Source organism: Eublepharis macularius, chromosome 17, assembly GCF_028583425.1.
Source record: "Eublepharis macularius isolate TG4126 chromosome 17, MPM_Emac_v1.0, whole genome shotgun sequence".
In the NCBI taxonomy this organism is placed as follows: domain Eukaryota; kingdom Metazoa; phylum Chordata; class Lepidosauria; order Squamata; family Eublepharidae; genus Eublepharis; species Eublepharis macularius.
The window spans coordinates 15,856,338-15,870,073 of record NC_072806.1 but is presented as its reverse complement, the minus strand read 5'-3'; the positions used below and the strand labels follow the sequence as shown (position 1 = coordinate 15,870,073).

Here is a 13,736-nt window from a genome sequence, read left to right as displayed (position 1 = left end):
TTCAGTTCACCTGTGATTATTCCTCAGAAGCATTAATATTTCTAGGGATTGCAAAGAGTCAAGTTACCCACAGCAGCAGCTAGCAAACCAATGCTCTGAACACAATGATTTCATCATTTGCAATTTTTTCCCGCTGTGAATCTTGCCTCCTCCTACCGAAATCAGCTTGGCAGGCAGAAAGAAGCCTCTGCCTTGGCCAGAGGTGGTGTACATAGCATGAGTCCGGCCTGATCCTCACAGCTAGACCTTCTGCCCACTACGCTTCAGGCTCTAGCTTTTGACATCTTCCAACCACTCAGTCAAAGACTTCGAGCAGGAGAATGCACCCTCCAGGTCCACAGCTATTGCTGCCGCCTCTGACCCCTCTTGAAGACATACGTCCCGCCAGCCTGGCTGCAACCCCTCTGTCCTAACATCATTGTTATGGGTTGCTGGGTAAATCAGTCAGGCACATGCAACCAAGGCATCCTAGTCTTGTTCGTCTAACAGAGCAGGAAGGGCTGGGACTCAGTAACAGAGCACCTGCTTGGCACGCAGAAGGTCCCATGTTTAATCCCTGGCATCTCTAGTGAGAAGGATCCGGTGGTAGGCGATAGGAAAGACTCTGGAGAGCCTTTGCCAGGCTGAATAGACAATAGTGACCTTGATGGGCCAGTGGTCTGATGTGTCTCAATGGCAGAGCATTCTCTTGGCGTGCAGAAGGTCCCAGGTTCAGTCCCTGGACAGCTGCTGCCAGTCAGAGTAGACAACACTGACCTTGGTGGACCAAAGATCTGATTCAGTATAAGCAGATTCATTTCATGTTTACAGCATCTGATAACACTGAGGATAGTTGTACTCCTAGCAGAGGTGACAGTAAGCTGCCTGAGAAAGTGAGAACGCTGGCTCAGAGGGGACACTGCCTGTTTGGGGACCAGTGCAAATTGTCAATTGGATTATTCCCCCCCCTCCCCTTGTCTGTAGGCTTTTGAAATCGTTCTCCCCCCCGGTGGAGGCAAAGGTTCAAACAAGAGGATCACATATGCCAACCCTTACCCAACCCGGAGGATGTACTTTCTGCACACCAGCCGGCCAGACCTGTTGCAGTTCAAAGAAGATTCCTTTGAGGTAGCATCTTAAACTGTCTGAAGAATGTATAACTTGGGAGGAAAGTTTCATTTCATTTAGCACCACCATATGGTTGACACTTGAACCTCCTTTTATAGCTTAAGGTCAAGTGATCTTTACATGCAGGGGCACCAGGTAACTATATGTTGATGGGTGATGTCCCTTTCGGGTGGGTTCTTTCAACACTGAGTAGTCTTGTAAGGTTGCGCATAAATACATGCGTATGCTTTGTCATCTTTCAGTGTTTGTGACATTAAATGATGAATCTGGTAAAACAGCTACCATAGGCCAAACTCAAGAGATCAAACTTTCATGTAACTTCCTATAGCCTCGAAGCTACCTTGAGCTAGTGCCAGCCAAAGGTCAACAATTTTAATTCCTGCCCAATTCAGAAAATGCTTCACTTTGGCAGGACTGTGCTGTAGTACTTGGCTACCAGAGGCGGACTGGGAGGATGAAATGAGATTACCTGGTTTATCTTCGTTGCTAAAGGATCTGCGGAAAGTGACCTCTAAGGTTCCAATAGAGTTTCTGGGTCAACTTTCCCCAGAGACCCTCCGGGGTAGCAGCCTACCGGGAAATTTCCCTGTAAGTTAAACGGCCGGTCCACCCCTGTCAGCAACCAAGGCAGTCCCTATGTTTCGGCAGTTCACCAAGCCAAGTGTGGACACATGTCGATTACCCCAAGCCACCCCTTTGCTCTTTATCCCTGCAGATTGGCGGAGGAGAGACCTACACCATTGGCCTGAGGTTTGCCCCAAGCCAGAGCGCTGGTGAGGAGGAAATTCTGATTTATATCAATGACCGCGAAGACAAGAACGAAGAGACCTTCTGTGTGAAGGTCACCTATCAGTAGAAGTGTGGGTGTGCATGCAGCCTAGGCTCGGTTGCTCTTTTGCTCTCTGGTGATCCATCAAACTTCCCTAGAGGCACAGCACTGTCCTTTTTACTGTTCCTGGATGCCAACAGGCCGCATGCCCCTGAAGTGTCCCCTGTTCTCAAGTCGGCAGAGAACAAACAAGAGAAGACTTCCTCCTCCCCCTAGCCACCAGAGGGACACGTGGCCGCCTCCTTGTGTGTGTGTTTTGCCCGCATCCAATCAAGCCCCTGCCAAGCCCCTCTGATTGATTGCCCAAACAGATCCCTCGAACGTCAGCACGACCTCCAACGGTGCAGCCGAGTCTTATCCTTTCTTTCCCTAGCTTTGGATCGAAAATTCATTTCTCTCACTATGAAATGTCACTCGTTCGGGGAAGGTTGCCATGAGCTTTCAGGCCTTTAACACAATTCAAGCTGGTTTGCAGATTTTGCAGGTTTTGTAGCATTATTCTTCTTCCCCTACAAAGGTTTCTTCTTCTTTTTTAAAATTAAAATAAAAGAAGAGCAGGCTGGCGGGTTCCAATTTTTTGTTGCCAAACACAAGATACCGTTTAGAATGAGGAGGGGAGGAGAGTGGCATTCAACGTGAGAGGATGGCGGGGGCACGATTTCATTGATAGGCAGGCTGGCTGTCTGGGGCTAATGTAGTTGTGTGGGAACTCTAGGTGCGTTATTGCTACTTGTAGAAAATAACGCATTCCTGATATACCCCAAACATTTGATACTAGGGCTACAGTTCCTTTCCAGAATACGACTGAAGGCACATTTTTGCTTTATTTAAAACGATATGTACATTGTTCTAATCTGCTGCTAGAAACAGGCTGATTCTGCACGCGTTGGATAACGCACTTCCGATCCTCTTTAGAGATCATTTGGAACTGAATTTTTCAAGTGCGAAACAAAAAATCCACTTCCAAACAATAGCTAAAGTGGTTGTTGTGGGTTTTCCGGGCTGTATTGCCGTGGTCTTGGCAATAGCTAAAGTGCATTGAAAGTGCATTATCCAATGTGTGTGGAACCTCCCCTTGCAACAGCAGCTTAGTCCGGTTGTTTCCCTTTATTATTTCACTCCGCCAACCAAAGGTTTTAAGCAAAAGCCATACAGTTACAAACATAAAATACAAGCAATAAAGATATAAAGTTGTTTTGTTGGTTCTAATTCTACCCTACTTATCAGATAGCAGTCTCTCAGAGTGGCTAATGTTAAGGAAGAGACTTAGATGCTGCCTTGAGCTTGTCCGGAATTTTAAATGTGATTATTATTAACTTGATAGGAAAGGAAATCTGAGTTGGATCAGGTTGCAGTGCTCTGGTTTGAAAACAAGCAAGCGTTCTGGCTACCAAATGAGAACTAATCCTGACAGATGGCCTGACACTTCATTAATTGAATGAAAACGAAGTCCCCAAAAGAGATTCTAAGACTAAATGAAAGAGCCCCAGAGGTAGGAGCATCTTGAAGAACAGCGTGGTTAATTCTCCTGAAACAGACCAGAGGTGGAATTTCCACCTCAAGAGCACCTTGAACAAATAGCAAAGAAGCTGGCTGCCTGGAAGGCGATGCAGCCTTTGTTAGTTAATAGCCGCTTGTTTCATTCATGCAAAGAGGAAGAGAAAAAAGATGCTAAAGCTAGAATGGACATTCAGAAAAAACAGCTTAAAAGCTTTAGGTCCTCCCCACCTCTGTGTTAAATCGCAGCTCTCCACAAAACCAAATTGCAGGATTTATTGAGGGCTTAAAATTGTTGGAAGGTCAGTGACAAAATGGCAAAGCTTCGTACCTTAGATCACTTAATAAGTGTGGCTTTATGCCCTCCAGATTAAAAAAAAAAACCAAAACAAGGACAAAATAGTAAAGAGTCCAGCAGTTCCTGACGAAGGGAGCTGTGATTCTTGAAAGCTTATGCAACAATAAAGTTGGTTAGTCTTCAGGGTGCTATTGGACTCTACTATTTTGCAGCTACAGACTAACACGACTGACTCCTCTGGATCTACGACCATGGAAAACAAGGACAGTAGCCATGAGTGTTCAAACCCCTCTACAGGGCTCCTGGTCTGAACCCACTTATCCCTGACACTACCCTTACAGGCCACTGCAGGTCTTCATGGAGCAAAAGGCAACTCATACCAATGCTTATCCCCCATTCACCGCTGTTGGTTGTAACGATCACTGGTGATCCCTGTGCGGTGCAACACCTTGCATGCCCAGATCCCAGGAATCAAAGCAAAGAACCGCCTGACCCAGTCTACAAACACCGAGCGTTCTGGTTTAGTGCCTCAAGCCCTCTCACAAGCAAATGCAACACAGGCGGGAGGAGGCTCACATGTGCCAGCCACATTGTGCTGCTGTCTGAGATTTCAGGATCTCTGTGGCACTTTAATGCCAGCCTCCCCCTTTCTCTCTTTGCAGAGAACATATTTCCTCAGCAAAATTGAATACAGTAGTTAAGGAAACTTCAATTACCTAATGTCCCTAGACAACCTAATTGCAATCGCACTCCAGATTTTAATGCAATTTTGAAAAGAGAAAGGACAGGGTTTTTAAAGGACTTTAATAAAAGCTTCTTTTTTTTTTAAATACTGGAAAGTGTCTTCAGTTTTGAAGCACTTCTTGGAAGGAGACTGGTGTAGAAAGCAATTCTTCCCATTGACTGTCACTATTCTGAGTTTTGGGGTGGGGGGGAGGAAACAGAATTAACTTTCATGACTTGCAAACTCACCGAGCGTAGAGGTTATCATACAAATTCTTCCAGCGAATGTCTCTCCAATTAGATGCAAAATAATGAAATGTTTTTCATCATTACAGTGCTTTTCTTAGGAGCCAATCTAATTTTGATAGAAATATAATCAGCTGATGGGGCTTCTCTGCAGTATCAGGCACTATATAGTTGTATGTCTTTGAGGGGGAAAGGTTATGGGCATTGAGGGCCATGGAAGCCGAAGACCTATAAAGCAGGTCATCTCAAGACCGAGAAGGAAATAAGGAAGGCAAATGAAGTGGAAAAGGTGAGAATGGGTGACTTCAACTACCCTCACATTGATTGGGTAAATGTGTGCTCAAGTGAGGCCAGAGATCAAATTTTTACATGCCGTAAATGGCTATGCATTGGAACTATTGGTCATGCAAGCAGCTAGAGGAAAGGAGTATTGCAGCCTAATGCTGATGGTGTGGAGGAAGGCGGGGGCACGGCAACAAACTTAGACCACACATATGACTGGAGTGAAAAAATGGCCACAACTTTATTGAAAACAGCAAATAAGGAGCATTGGCAGTCATGTGGATCAGATCCTCAAAACATCGGCTGACCCGCCTGCCAGCTGATGACCCCTCCCCCCTCAGACCTCTGCTGAGGGGGAGGGGAACCAAGGAGTGGCATTAAGGGGGAGATCATATGGGTGTACACCCCTACATAATTCCCCTGCCATCTGGGAATGAGTACTCCCCCGAGCTGGGCATGCACCTCTGTCACTCGCTCCCAAGATTCCTTATGGGTATCCCCTTAACAGGAACCAGGGCGGAGGCCCTGATTCCCCGCAAAAGACATCCAATCCAATTACCAACCGCCATGTAAAGTTGTGACAAAATAAGCAATGCAACACGAAACATGGAGCAGAGGGTGGGATTTTGCAGCCAGGAGCGGAATGCGGAGGTACAGGGTGGGCACTTGCTTAAATGCGAAACCACCAGACCAGATGGAAGACTGCTTCCCCGAGGTCCGGCTGCGAGCCCCGCCCCGCTGCGAGCCTCCCAGCCGCCGCTGATTGGCCAGCCAGGATTTGAACTCATTGGCTTCTGGCTTGCCCAGAGGACGCTGGGCAAGCCGCCATGGCAGCTGCCATACCTGCCCTGACTCCCCACCCCGCGGCAGCGAATTGACCACCCGGTAAGTCGGGCGTTCACACATCCTGCCTTCAGTCTCATTCAGCGGAGCATTTCTGTTCTTATGGGAACCTGGGGCCCCAACAGAAGAGCTGACTGAACTGGCAGGACAACACCCCCCACTGGCCATCGCACTGTGGTGGCAGGCGGTCTGGCGGCGGGAGAGAATATTCTCCTACTTAGGGTTCCCAAGACCAGTGCCTTGAGCTGGAGATTGGAGTGCATCTGGTCAAAAATACTGCAGCGCACCCAGAAAATACATGCCAGAAGGCTGAACTCCCAGTATGCAGCCCTATCCAAAGGCCTTCCTTGGCTCTGGTGCCTTTTGGGGCTGGACTCAGACATCTTGTGTCTACAGCAAGATTTGAGTCCAGTGGCATCTTAGAGACCAACAAGATTTTCAGAATGTAGGCTTGGTGTCTGAAGAAGGAGCTCTGGCTCTCAAAAGTTTACACTCTGAAAATTTTGTTGGTCTTTAAAGTGCTACTGGACTTAAATCCTATTGTTCTACTGCAGAATAACACAACTACCCACCTAAAACTATCCTTGTTTATACAAAGTATGTGCTCTTTAACTGAGCCATGTCTCATCTTGGTGCATTTGTTACTGGTAATCACATTTGTGGACCCCCGGTTTCCAGCTGAGTAATTAACTAATATGTGCAAGTGCCTCTGCAAGATTTTGAAAGTGTAAGATAACATACAATAAAGGAAACATCCTTAGAAGGAAAGGACCCTTGTTACTGGTTTATGTTTGCCATCGTAATGAGCTCACACTTGGGAAAATAGACCTTACACTTGTGCCTTTAATCTGAAGGTCTCAACTGTGTAACTGAAGCATGCAGCGCAATCTTTTTCTGGACGCAGTTCACACGTTCAGTCTCCAATCCTCAAGTGGAGAGACACTTGCCTGGAGATCTTTTACACTGCTGTTTACTGTCTGTGGCTTTATACTGGATGTGAAATACCAGGATTGGATATGAAAAATACCCTGCCATTTTCATCCCAAATGGAAGCCAGCATAAGACAATTTGACCGACAGTGATGTGTTTTGTTTCCTAATGATCTTCTGCAATGTTTTGCCATCCATTCCAATTAATCCCAGAGCACACTGGGTGATTAAACAGAATTGTAACAATGGGAGAGAACGGGGATCTCAAAAGAGAACGTTTCTCCTCAAAGTGGCAAACCGTTGGACTGTCAATTCCCCACACACCATAATTTTCCGCTCTGGGTTGAAAGCACCAGGATCAAAAGAATAACTGCTTTTGAAGATTTTATAAATGCGACACAGTTGGTCCCCCTGACCCCTAATGGTTGTTACGCAGCCAGCATCTTTCAATTAAACAATGTCCTTCATTTTGCTTCAATGCTAGGACTACCTTTTTGGAACACAGACCCTCTTGGGGGTACAAATTCTGCAACAATGTCTTCATTAGGACATGCAACCACGTAATGAGTCAGTTCCTCCTTGGCTATGGTCATTGCAGCCGATCCTGTGTTGCCTTCAGATTACACTAATAAAATAGATCTTTTAGGCTTCATTTCAGATACTGCATTAGGATGCATTTTGTGCCTCCCCCTGCTGCCCCCAACCTTGAAAACAAAGGTACAGCTTGTCCTGATCTTTGAACTTAAAAACAGAGAACTGTGGTGCAAGTGTGTATACCAAACTTCATAGAGATCTCTCAATGCTCAAGGAAGATCACAAGTAGAGATGGGCACGATCCAAAAATAAATAAATGATCCAGCTGATCGTGGATCGGTGCTGGCGATGATCCCGAATTAACGATCCGCACCAATCATCTCCCGTTCCCGATCCGTGGATCGTGGATCGTGGAGGCAAAAGCGATACAGGAATGGTGGGTGATGCCGGCGGCATCTGTGTTTGTGTTTGGCCGTCTGTGTTTGGCCGTCAGAGCTGCCTATCAGGGTTTGCAGGGATGAGATTGGAGTGCCCATGGCTACAGAACACCCCCTTCCCCCTCCCTTCCCTGGGTGTCTTCTCCCAACTTGTGACTGCTTTGCTGCTCCGTGGTTGGAATGAAGCCCTGCTGATCAAGGCAAGCTGGGCTTCCATTCGGGTTTCCAGGGCGACAGAAGGAGGGCAAACAGAGCTCAGGCATTCCCCTGGCTCTGTTGCCAGGGGAATAGATTGCTGGCGCCTGAGTGTCTGGATCCCCGATCCGAGCCCAATCGCCCCGATCCAGGCCTCTCCCGACCGCTGGATCATTGGCCGTGGACGATCATGATCCGCTGCTTCACGATCGCGCGATCACCATTATCATGTGGTTTTTCGGTCGTAATGCAGATCGTGCCCATCTCTAATCACAAGTACAGTGTATTTTAGGCCTTGTCTCCCCCACCTTCACCCCACCCCAAACCATGCATACAAGATGAAAGGGTTAGCTGCTTCTGAACAAGCAGAAACCCAGGAAGTTGAAGCAAAAGAGAGCCAGTGAAAACAAATCAATTGTCCCGAGGGCTAGAAAATATTTTGTGATTTGCAACAGAAGCATTGACCATGGGGATGCTAGACTACGTATACAGGTACAGTGGATGGTCTCACACAAGATGATGATTTATCATATTTTCATGATTTCATCCCACCTTACCTCTGAAAAGTGGCATACATCACTCTCCCTCTATTTGATCTCGAAAACAACCCTGCGAGTTAGGCTAGGCTCAAAGAAAGTGAGAGGGAGATTTGAAATGTTTATTGGACAGCTTTGTTGTTATGATGCCTTCCCTCAGGATTGTCCTTGCAGCAACTGCTAGGTCAAGGGCTTTTGCTGTGGTGGGCCCAGACCTTTGGAACGGCTGACCAGCATGGGAAACAAAGGCACCTTCACTCACATTTAGGAAGGCACATAAGACAGTTTTATTCCAGAGAACATTTGATGGCAGGTAAGTTTTTTTGCCATGGATTTGGTTGTGTTTGTTCTAACTCTGTTTGTCTTTAAATCCTATGTGCTGTTTAAATCTGCACATCTTTCAATGCTGTTTTTTAAAAAATGAGTACTTTAAAAATCTGTGCCCTTCAATTTGTGTTTTAATCTCATTAACTGGACCATTATATTTTGCATCTTCAAAACCTGGTTGTTGCATTGTCCGCCGCTTTAAGTCTGAGGAGATACGGAGGGACAGAAACGTTTTAAAATCAATAAACCAATAATATCTCAACCATCTAGACAATTACTCTGACCACTACCCTTCCCTGCCTCTTCTCGGTCCGATCGGTGCACTCCGCTATCCTACTCCACAAAGGAGCTGGTAGCAAAAGCAAAAGATTAATCAGCAAGCGCAAATAGCATTCCCGGTCTTTATGGTGGATTAGCTGGACAAATTAGCAGCTCTCATTAATGCATGTGCCGAGCTCCCAGAGACTGATTGAAAGTGACAGCTGATATTTTGTCAAAATTATTAGCCTGTCCACCATATGCGGAGGTCCTCCTTGCTTGGGTTATTAAAGTAGATTAGCAGAATAATTTTCATTACATTTCTCTCAAAACTTTTTTGTTGAGGATTATCAGCGAGCGGGAGGTGAATCCTTGAGTCTTACAGGCTACAAATCACTGAAGGTCAATCACATACTTGGCTTTTTACAGAAAGGACTTGGCGGAGGGGGCGGGAACTGAAAAGCAGGGACTGGAAGTCACACTGGAATTCAGTGGCGGAGGGAAAGCTTTCAAGGCAAAAGACGGATGGAGGTGGTTTACCATTGCCTGCCTCTGCATAGCAATCCTGGCCGTCCTTGGCGGCTGGTCTCTCATCCAAGGCCCTTTTCACACTGCTTACCTTCACTCGCAACGACACGGAACATTGCGCAAAAACCGCGGAAGATCGCTTTTTCTCATGCAAGATTGGCGCGATGTCACGCAAATCTTGCGCGAAAAAATGCAATCTTCCACATTTTTAGTGCGATGTTCCGTGTCGTTGCGAGTGAAGGTAAGCAGTGTGAAAAGGGTCCAGGTTCTAACCAGGGCCAGTTCTTTGATTTAGGAAATATTTATGCTGCCTTTCCAGAGTCCAACTTGAGATGGCGTCCCATAATTCACTGATGAGGTTTGATTGGCTGGTGGCTAACATGGGCTGTTTCCACACGGCTTACCTTGTTCCAGAAAACAGCGAAATCTCACGTGAAATTGCGCGAGAAGATGCTGTTATTGCATCTTCTCTTGTGATAACAGCATCTTACGAGATTTCACACGAGATTTCGCTGTTTTCTGGAACAAGGTAAGCCGTGTGGAAACGGCCATGGTTCATGATGAGCAACTCAATGAAAATTTCAGTGTGGTGGCTGTGAAAAAGGCAAATTGTGTGCTCTGGAGTTCAACTAGGGTTGCCAGCTCCAAGTTGGGAAATTCCTGGAGATCTGGGGGTGAAACCTGGAGAAAATGGGGTTTGAGGAGGGAAAAGACCTTGGTATGGCATAATTCCATAGAGTTCACCCCTCAAAGTAGCCATTTTCTCCAGGTGAACTGATCTCTGTGGCCTGGAGACCAGTTGTAATTCCAGGAGATCTCCAGCCACTTAGGCTGGCAACCCTAAGTTCAACAGGAAAGGGACTCGGCATAACATTTCCAACATGATATAAAATGTATGGATCAGCTGCCTTGTCTATCTACCCCCAGCCCACTTAGGCCTATCAAGAGCTTCCCTCACTGCACAAGTCACTGCATGGGGAAAAAATCCTCCACACGTTTGGCATATACCTCACTACCCAATCCAAGCCCCAGAAATCAAGATGGATGGACCTCCTGAAGCACCACCTGCCATACTCTTCTTGATATCAGAATGATGCATTGGCTGCTTCTGAATTCTTTATGGTACCTGCAGGTCCCAATCTTGTACCTGGAATGCTATCTCCACCTCCAGACCAGGAGTAAGGAAATATGATGGCTGGATATCTCAAAGCCCTTCAAGCCAGCTTTCTCTGCCTGTATATCAGCTCACTCTCCAAATCAGCAACAATGGCATGATGTATCATCTGCTTGTACCAGGCTTACAGATAACCACAGAAATGGGTTTCCAGTCCAGCTCTCAGTCCTGGGGCACTACCAGTCTTTCTGGGCCAAGGGAAGCAGGGAAATAGCTGAATTTCTAAAGACTTCACTTGCCTGCACTGTCTGACTTTACATCATGCTATGAGCTACAGTGGGGGGAATAATGCAATATGCTCCTGCATTGCTTTCCTTTGGGAGACAGTGCAGGTTGCTGGTGCTTTCCTTTAGGTATTGGTTGAGGCCTCCTATGCCCAAAAGCTGTTCTCATTTCCCATGCCCATAAATGTCCATATGAGCTACAACCATAATAACTTTAACTGGCGCTTAAGAAAAGACTTTATATATTTATGCATGCACAAATCTTTCACAATTAAGCCATGATTTCTAACTGCTATGTCAGGGCTTTCCAAACTTGTTGAACTTGTGGGCATTTCTGGGAATTTTGAGAAAGTATAGCAGGCACCATCTCAAAATGGCTGCCATGGAGGAGTGGACCAAATCACAAAATGGCTGCCACGGGAGCAACAGCCAATTGCAAAATGCTGGAAGGTTCCAAGCCAAGCATCTTCATATTATGGAGGCTGCCGTTTCCAGTTGGGTGATTCTTATAGACCCACAGAGCCTTTGGGGCACTTTTGAAACACTTCCTGCTCCAAGGAGGTGAAAGAAAAGAGATTAGCTCTATGCTGGGGAAGAGCCTCTCTTTGTTTTCAGTAAAAAAAACCCAAAACAAAACAGGAGGGTTTGCTGATTGTGTGTGGCCACTGGGAGAGGCTGCCAAGCCCACAGGGGCAGAGCTGAGGTATACCAGCCTAGGACAATCTCATTACTTTGCTCGTCTGTTTGGTAGGGAGCAGCCCGAATCTCCCTACCCAAGACCCTTGGACTCAAGGAACTAGTGAATGCCCGGAAAAACAATGGAGAGCGCCATTGCCTCCTCAGGCACCACTTTGGGGATCACTGCTCTATGGTGGCTGTGGAATTTGACTAGCACAAGCATAGGGGAACTATGCTTGTGCTAGTCAAATTCCACAGCCACCATGAGTGGAATCATTTTCTGGTAATTTCCTGAGCCCCTGACACTACCGGAGCAGAGCTTGCTTGTCTCTCTATCCATGGAGAGCCTAATGGGTTTTAAAGCTTGGCTCTAAATCTGCATCACCCTTGAGTGAAAGGTTTGTATTGCTTCCTTAGCCTTCTTGCAGCAGCTCTGAATAGAAAACACTCCCATAAAACCCAGTGTGCAGGAACGTTCATTTGCTTCTTTTCCCAGCCAGCGAGATTCGCCACTCTGGGTCAGCTATAAATCCCGCAGCCAGGATTTGCCGCCCATTAATTGGCATGTGTATTTTATTTTATTTTTAAATCTAATTAAGGCTGTCACATTAAGGCTCCGTGTAGCTCATATCACACACTGGCGAAGCGTGCCACAAGCCATAAAGTGGGTGGCTTTGTCAGATGGCTCAGCCTTGGAGAGGGGCCTGGATAGATAAATAGAGAATGTGCACAAGGACTTCAGTGCTGTGTGATTAAAGCTGCCAGAGATGATGGTCTGGAGGCAAGCTGGTCCCAACCAGTCAGGGAGCCTGGAAATAAGCAAGCAAGCAGCACACTAAGGACAAAACTTACACATGATACTGGAGCTCTGTTTGGCCCTAAAGCAACCATAGAGCCTGAGGGCCAAGCTACACATGACGAATGACACTTGAATGGCAAGTGTATTTCTCCCTGTTCACTTGCCCTCCACTCAATCCACTTGCCGTTCAAGTGTCATTCGTCATGTGTAGCTTGGCCCCCAGTTAAAAGGTAGGACTCAGGGCTTAAGTCTTTTATTCCCATACCATTTCCCTGATTGGAAATCTCCTTTTGGGCTGCTTTAATTCCTGAAAATTTTTAAAAAAGGCAAACACATGACAGGCTAACCTATCCTTCCCCCCACTTCAACAGAGCAGGCGTTTTCAATTGGGGAAATGGTGCAGGGAGGAAGAGAATCTCTCCTCCCCTACAATTAGGACTCTTATCCAGGTGACCCCTCCCCAGGCCCCTTTTTGCTGTCAAATTACACATATAGAGTTCCAAGCACAGAATCCCAGCATATTACATGCAGCACGGCTCAGAGCGCAGCAAATTGCTCAGATGGGGGAACCAGGACAGTGACAAGATACAAGAACTTTATAGGGTGAAGTTATACCCTGTTTGCTCTTTTGTGCTATTGGACTACTACTGAAACAGAAGGTGCAGTACTCTCTCTTGCCACCCACAGTGATGGTGCAATCTAGCGGCAGAGAGCAGATCAGAAGCTCTCTCTGGCAATTGCCCACAATGCTACAGATAAAGACCCACGAGGGAGGTATTTGTGAATTTCATTATTTGTGCAGGGGGTTGGACTAGATGACCCTAGAGGTCCCTTCCAACCGTATGATTCTATGATTCCTTACACCCTGCCCCCCTGCCATCCTTCCAGTCTTTCCCTGACCATCCACATCAAGTGAAATGTGGCTTTAATCTATGAAGTGGCTACTGGAAGCAAGAGCTTTTTTTTTTTTTAATGAGGGATCTCTAACATTAAACACCCCTTTCCTACTCCACGTAGATTAGTCTCTGCAGTAGATTAGTCTCTACCCCAGTGCCTGGTATTGAGCCTGGCCCGGTAATTCTTTTTTTAAAAAGTCTTGTTTCCCTCTTTTCTCGAATAAAAGGACTTATTGAACTAGCATTGCAAAGCCCCCCTGCTCAAGAATGCACACAGTGAGCATTCAATTAACAAATACAATCAGGCACCAGCCAAATAAAAGGTCTTTGGGGAGAAACGCATTAAAATCTGATGGAATTCTTTAGCGTTGCTGCCATGAGAAGCTAGACGGAGGG

The 13,736-nt window shown here is 46.4% G+C and overlaps 1 protein-coding gene across 1 annotated transcript in view; it reads left to right on the top strand.

Moving 5' to 3' along the window:
• NPHP4 (nephrocystin 4) overlaps nucleotides 1–3,292 on the top strand; it is a 105,777-nt gene extending 102,485 nt beyond the window's left edge. The window contains exons 30-31 of the mRNA XM_055002010.1: nucleotides 964–1,107; nucleotides 1,823–3,292. Of these exons, the coding sequence (XP_054857985.1) occupies nucleotides 964–1,107; nucleotides 1,823–1,963 (285 nt within the window). The 3' untranslated portion in view covers nucleotides 1,964–3,292. The remainder of the gene's footprint in view (nucleotides 1–963; nucleotides 1,108–1,822) is intronic.
• Nucleotides 3,293–13,736: the final 10,444 nt, after the last annotated feature.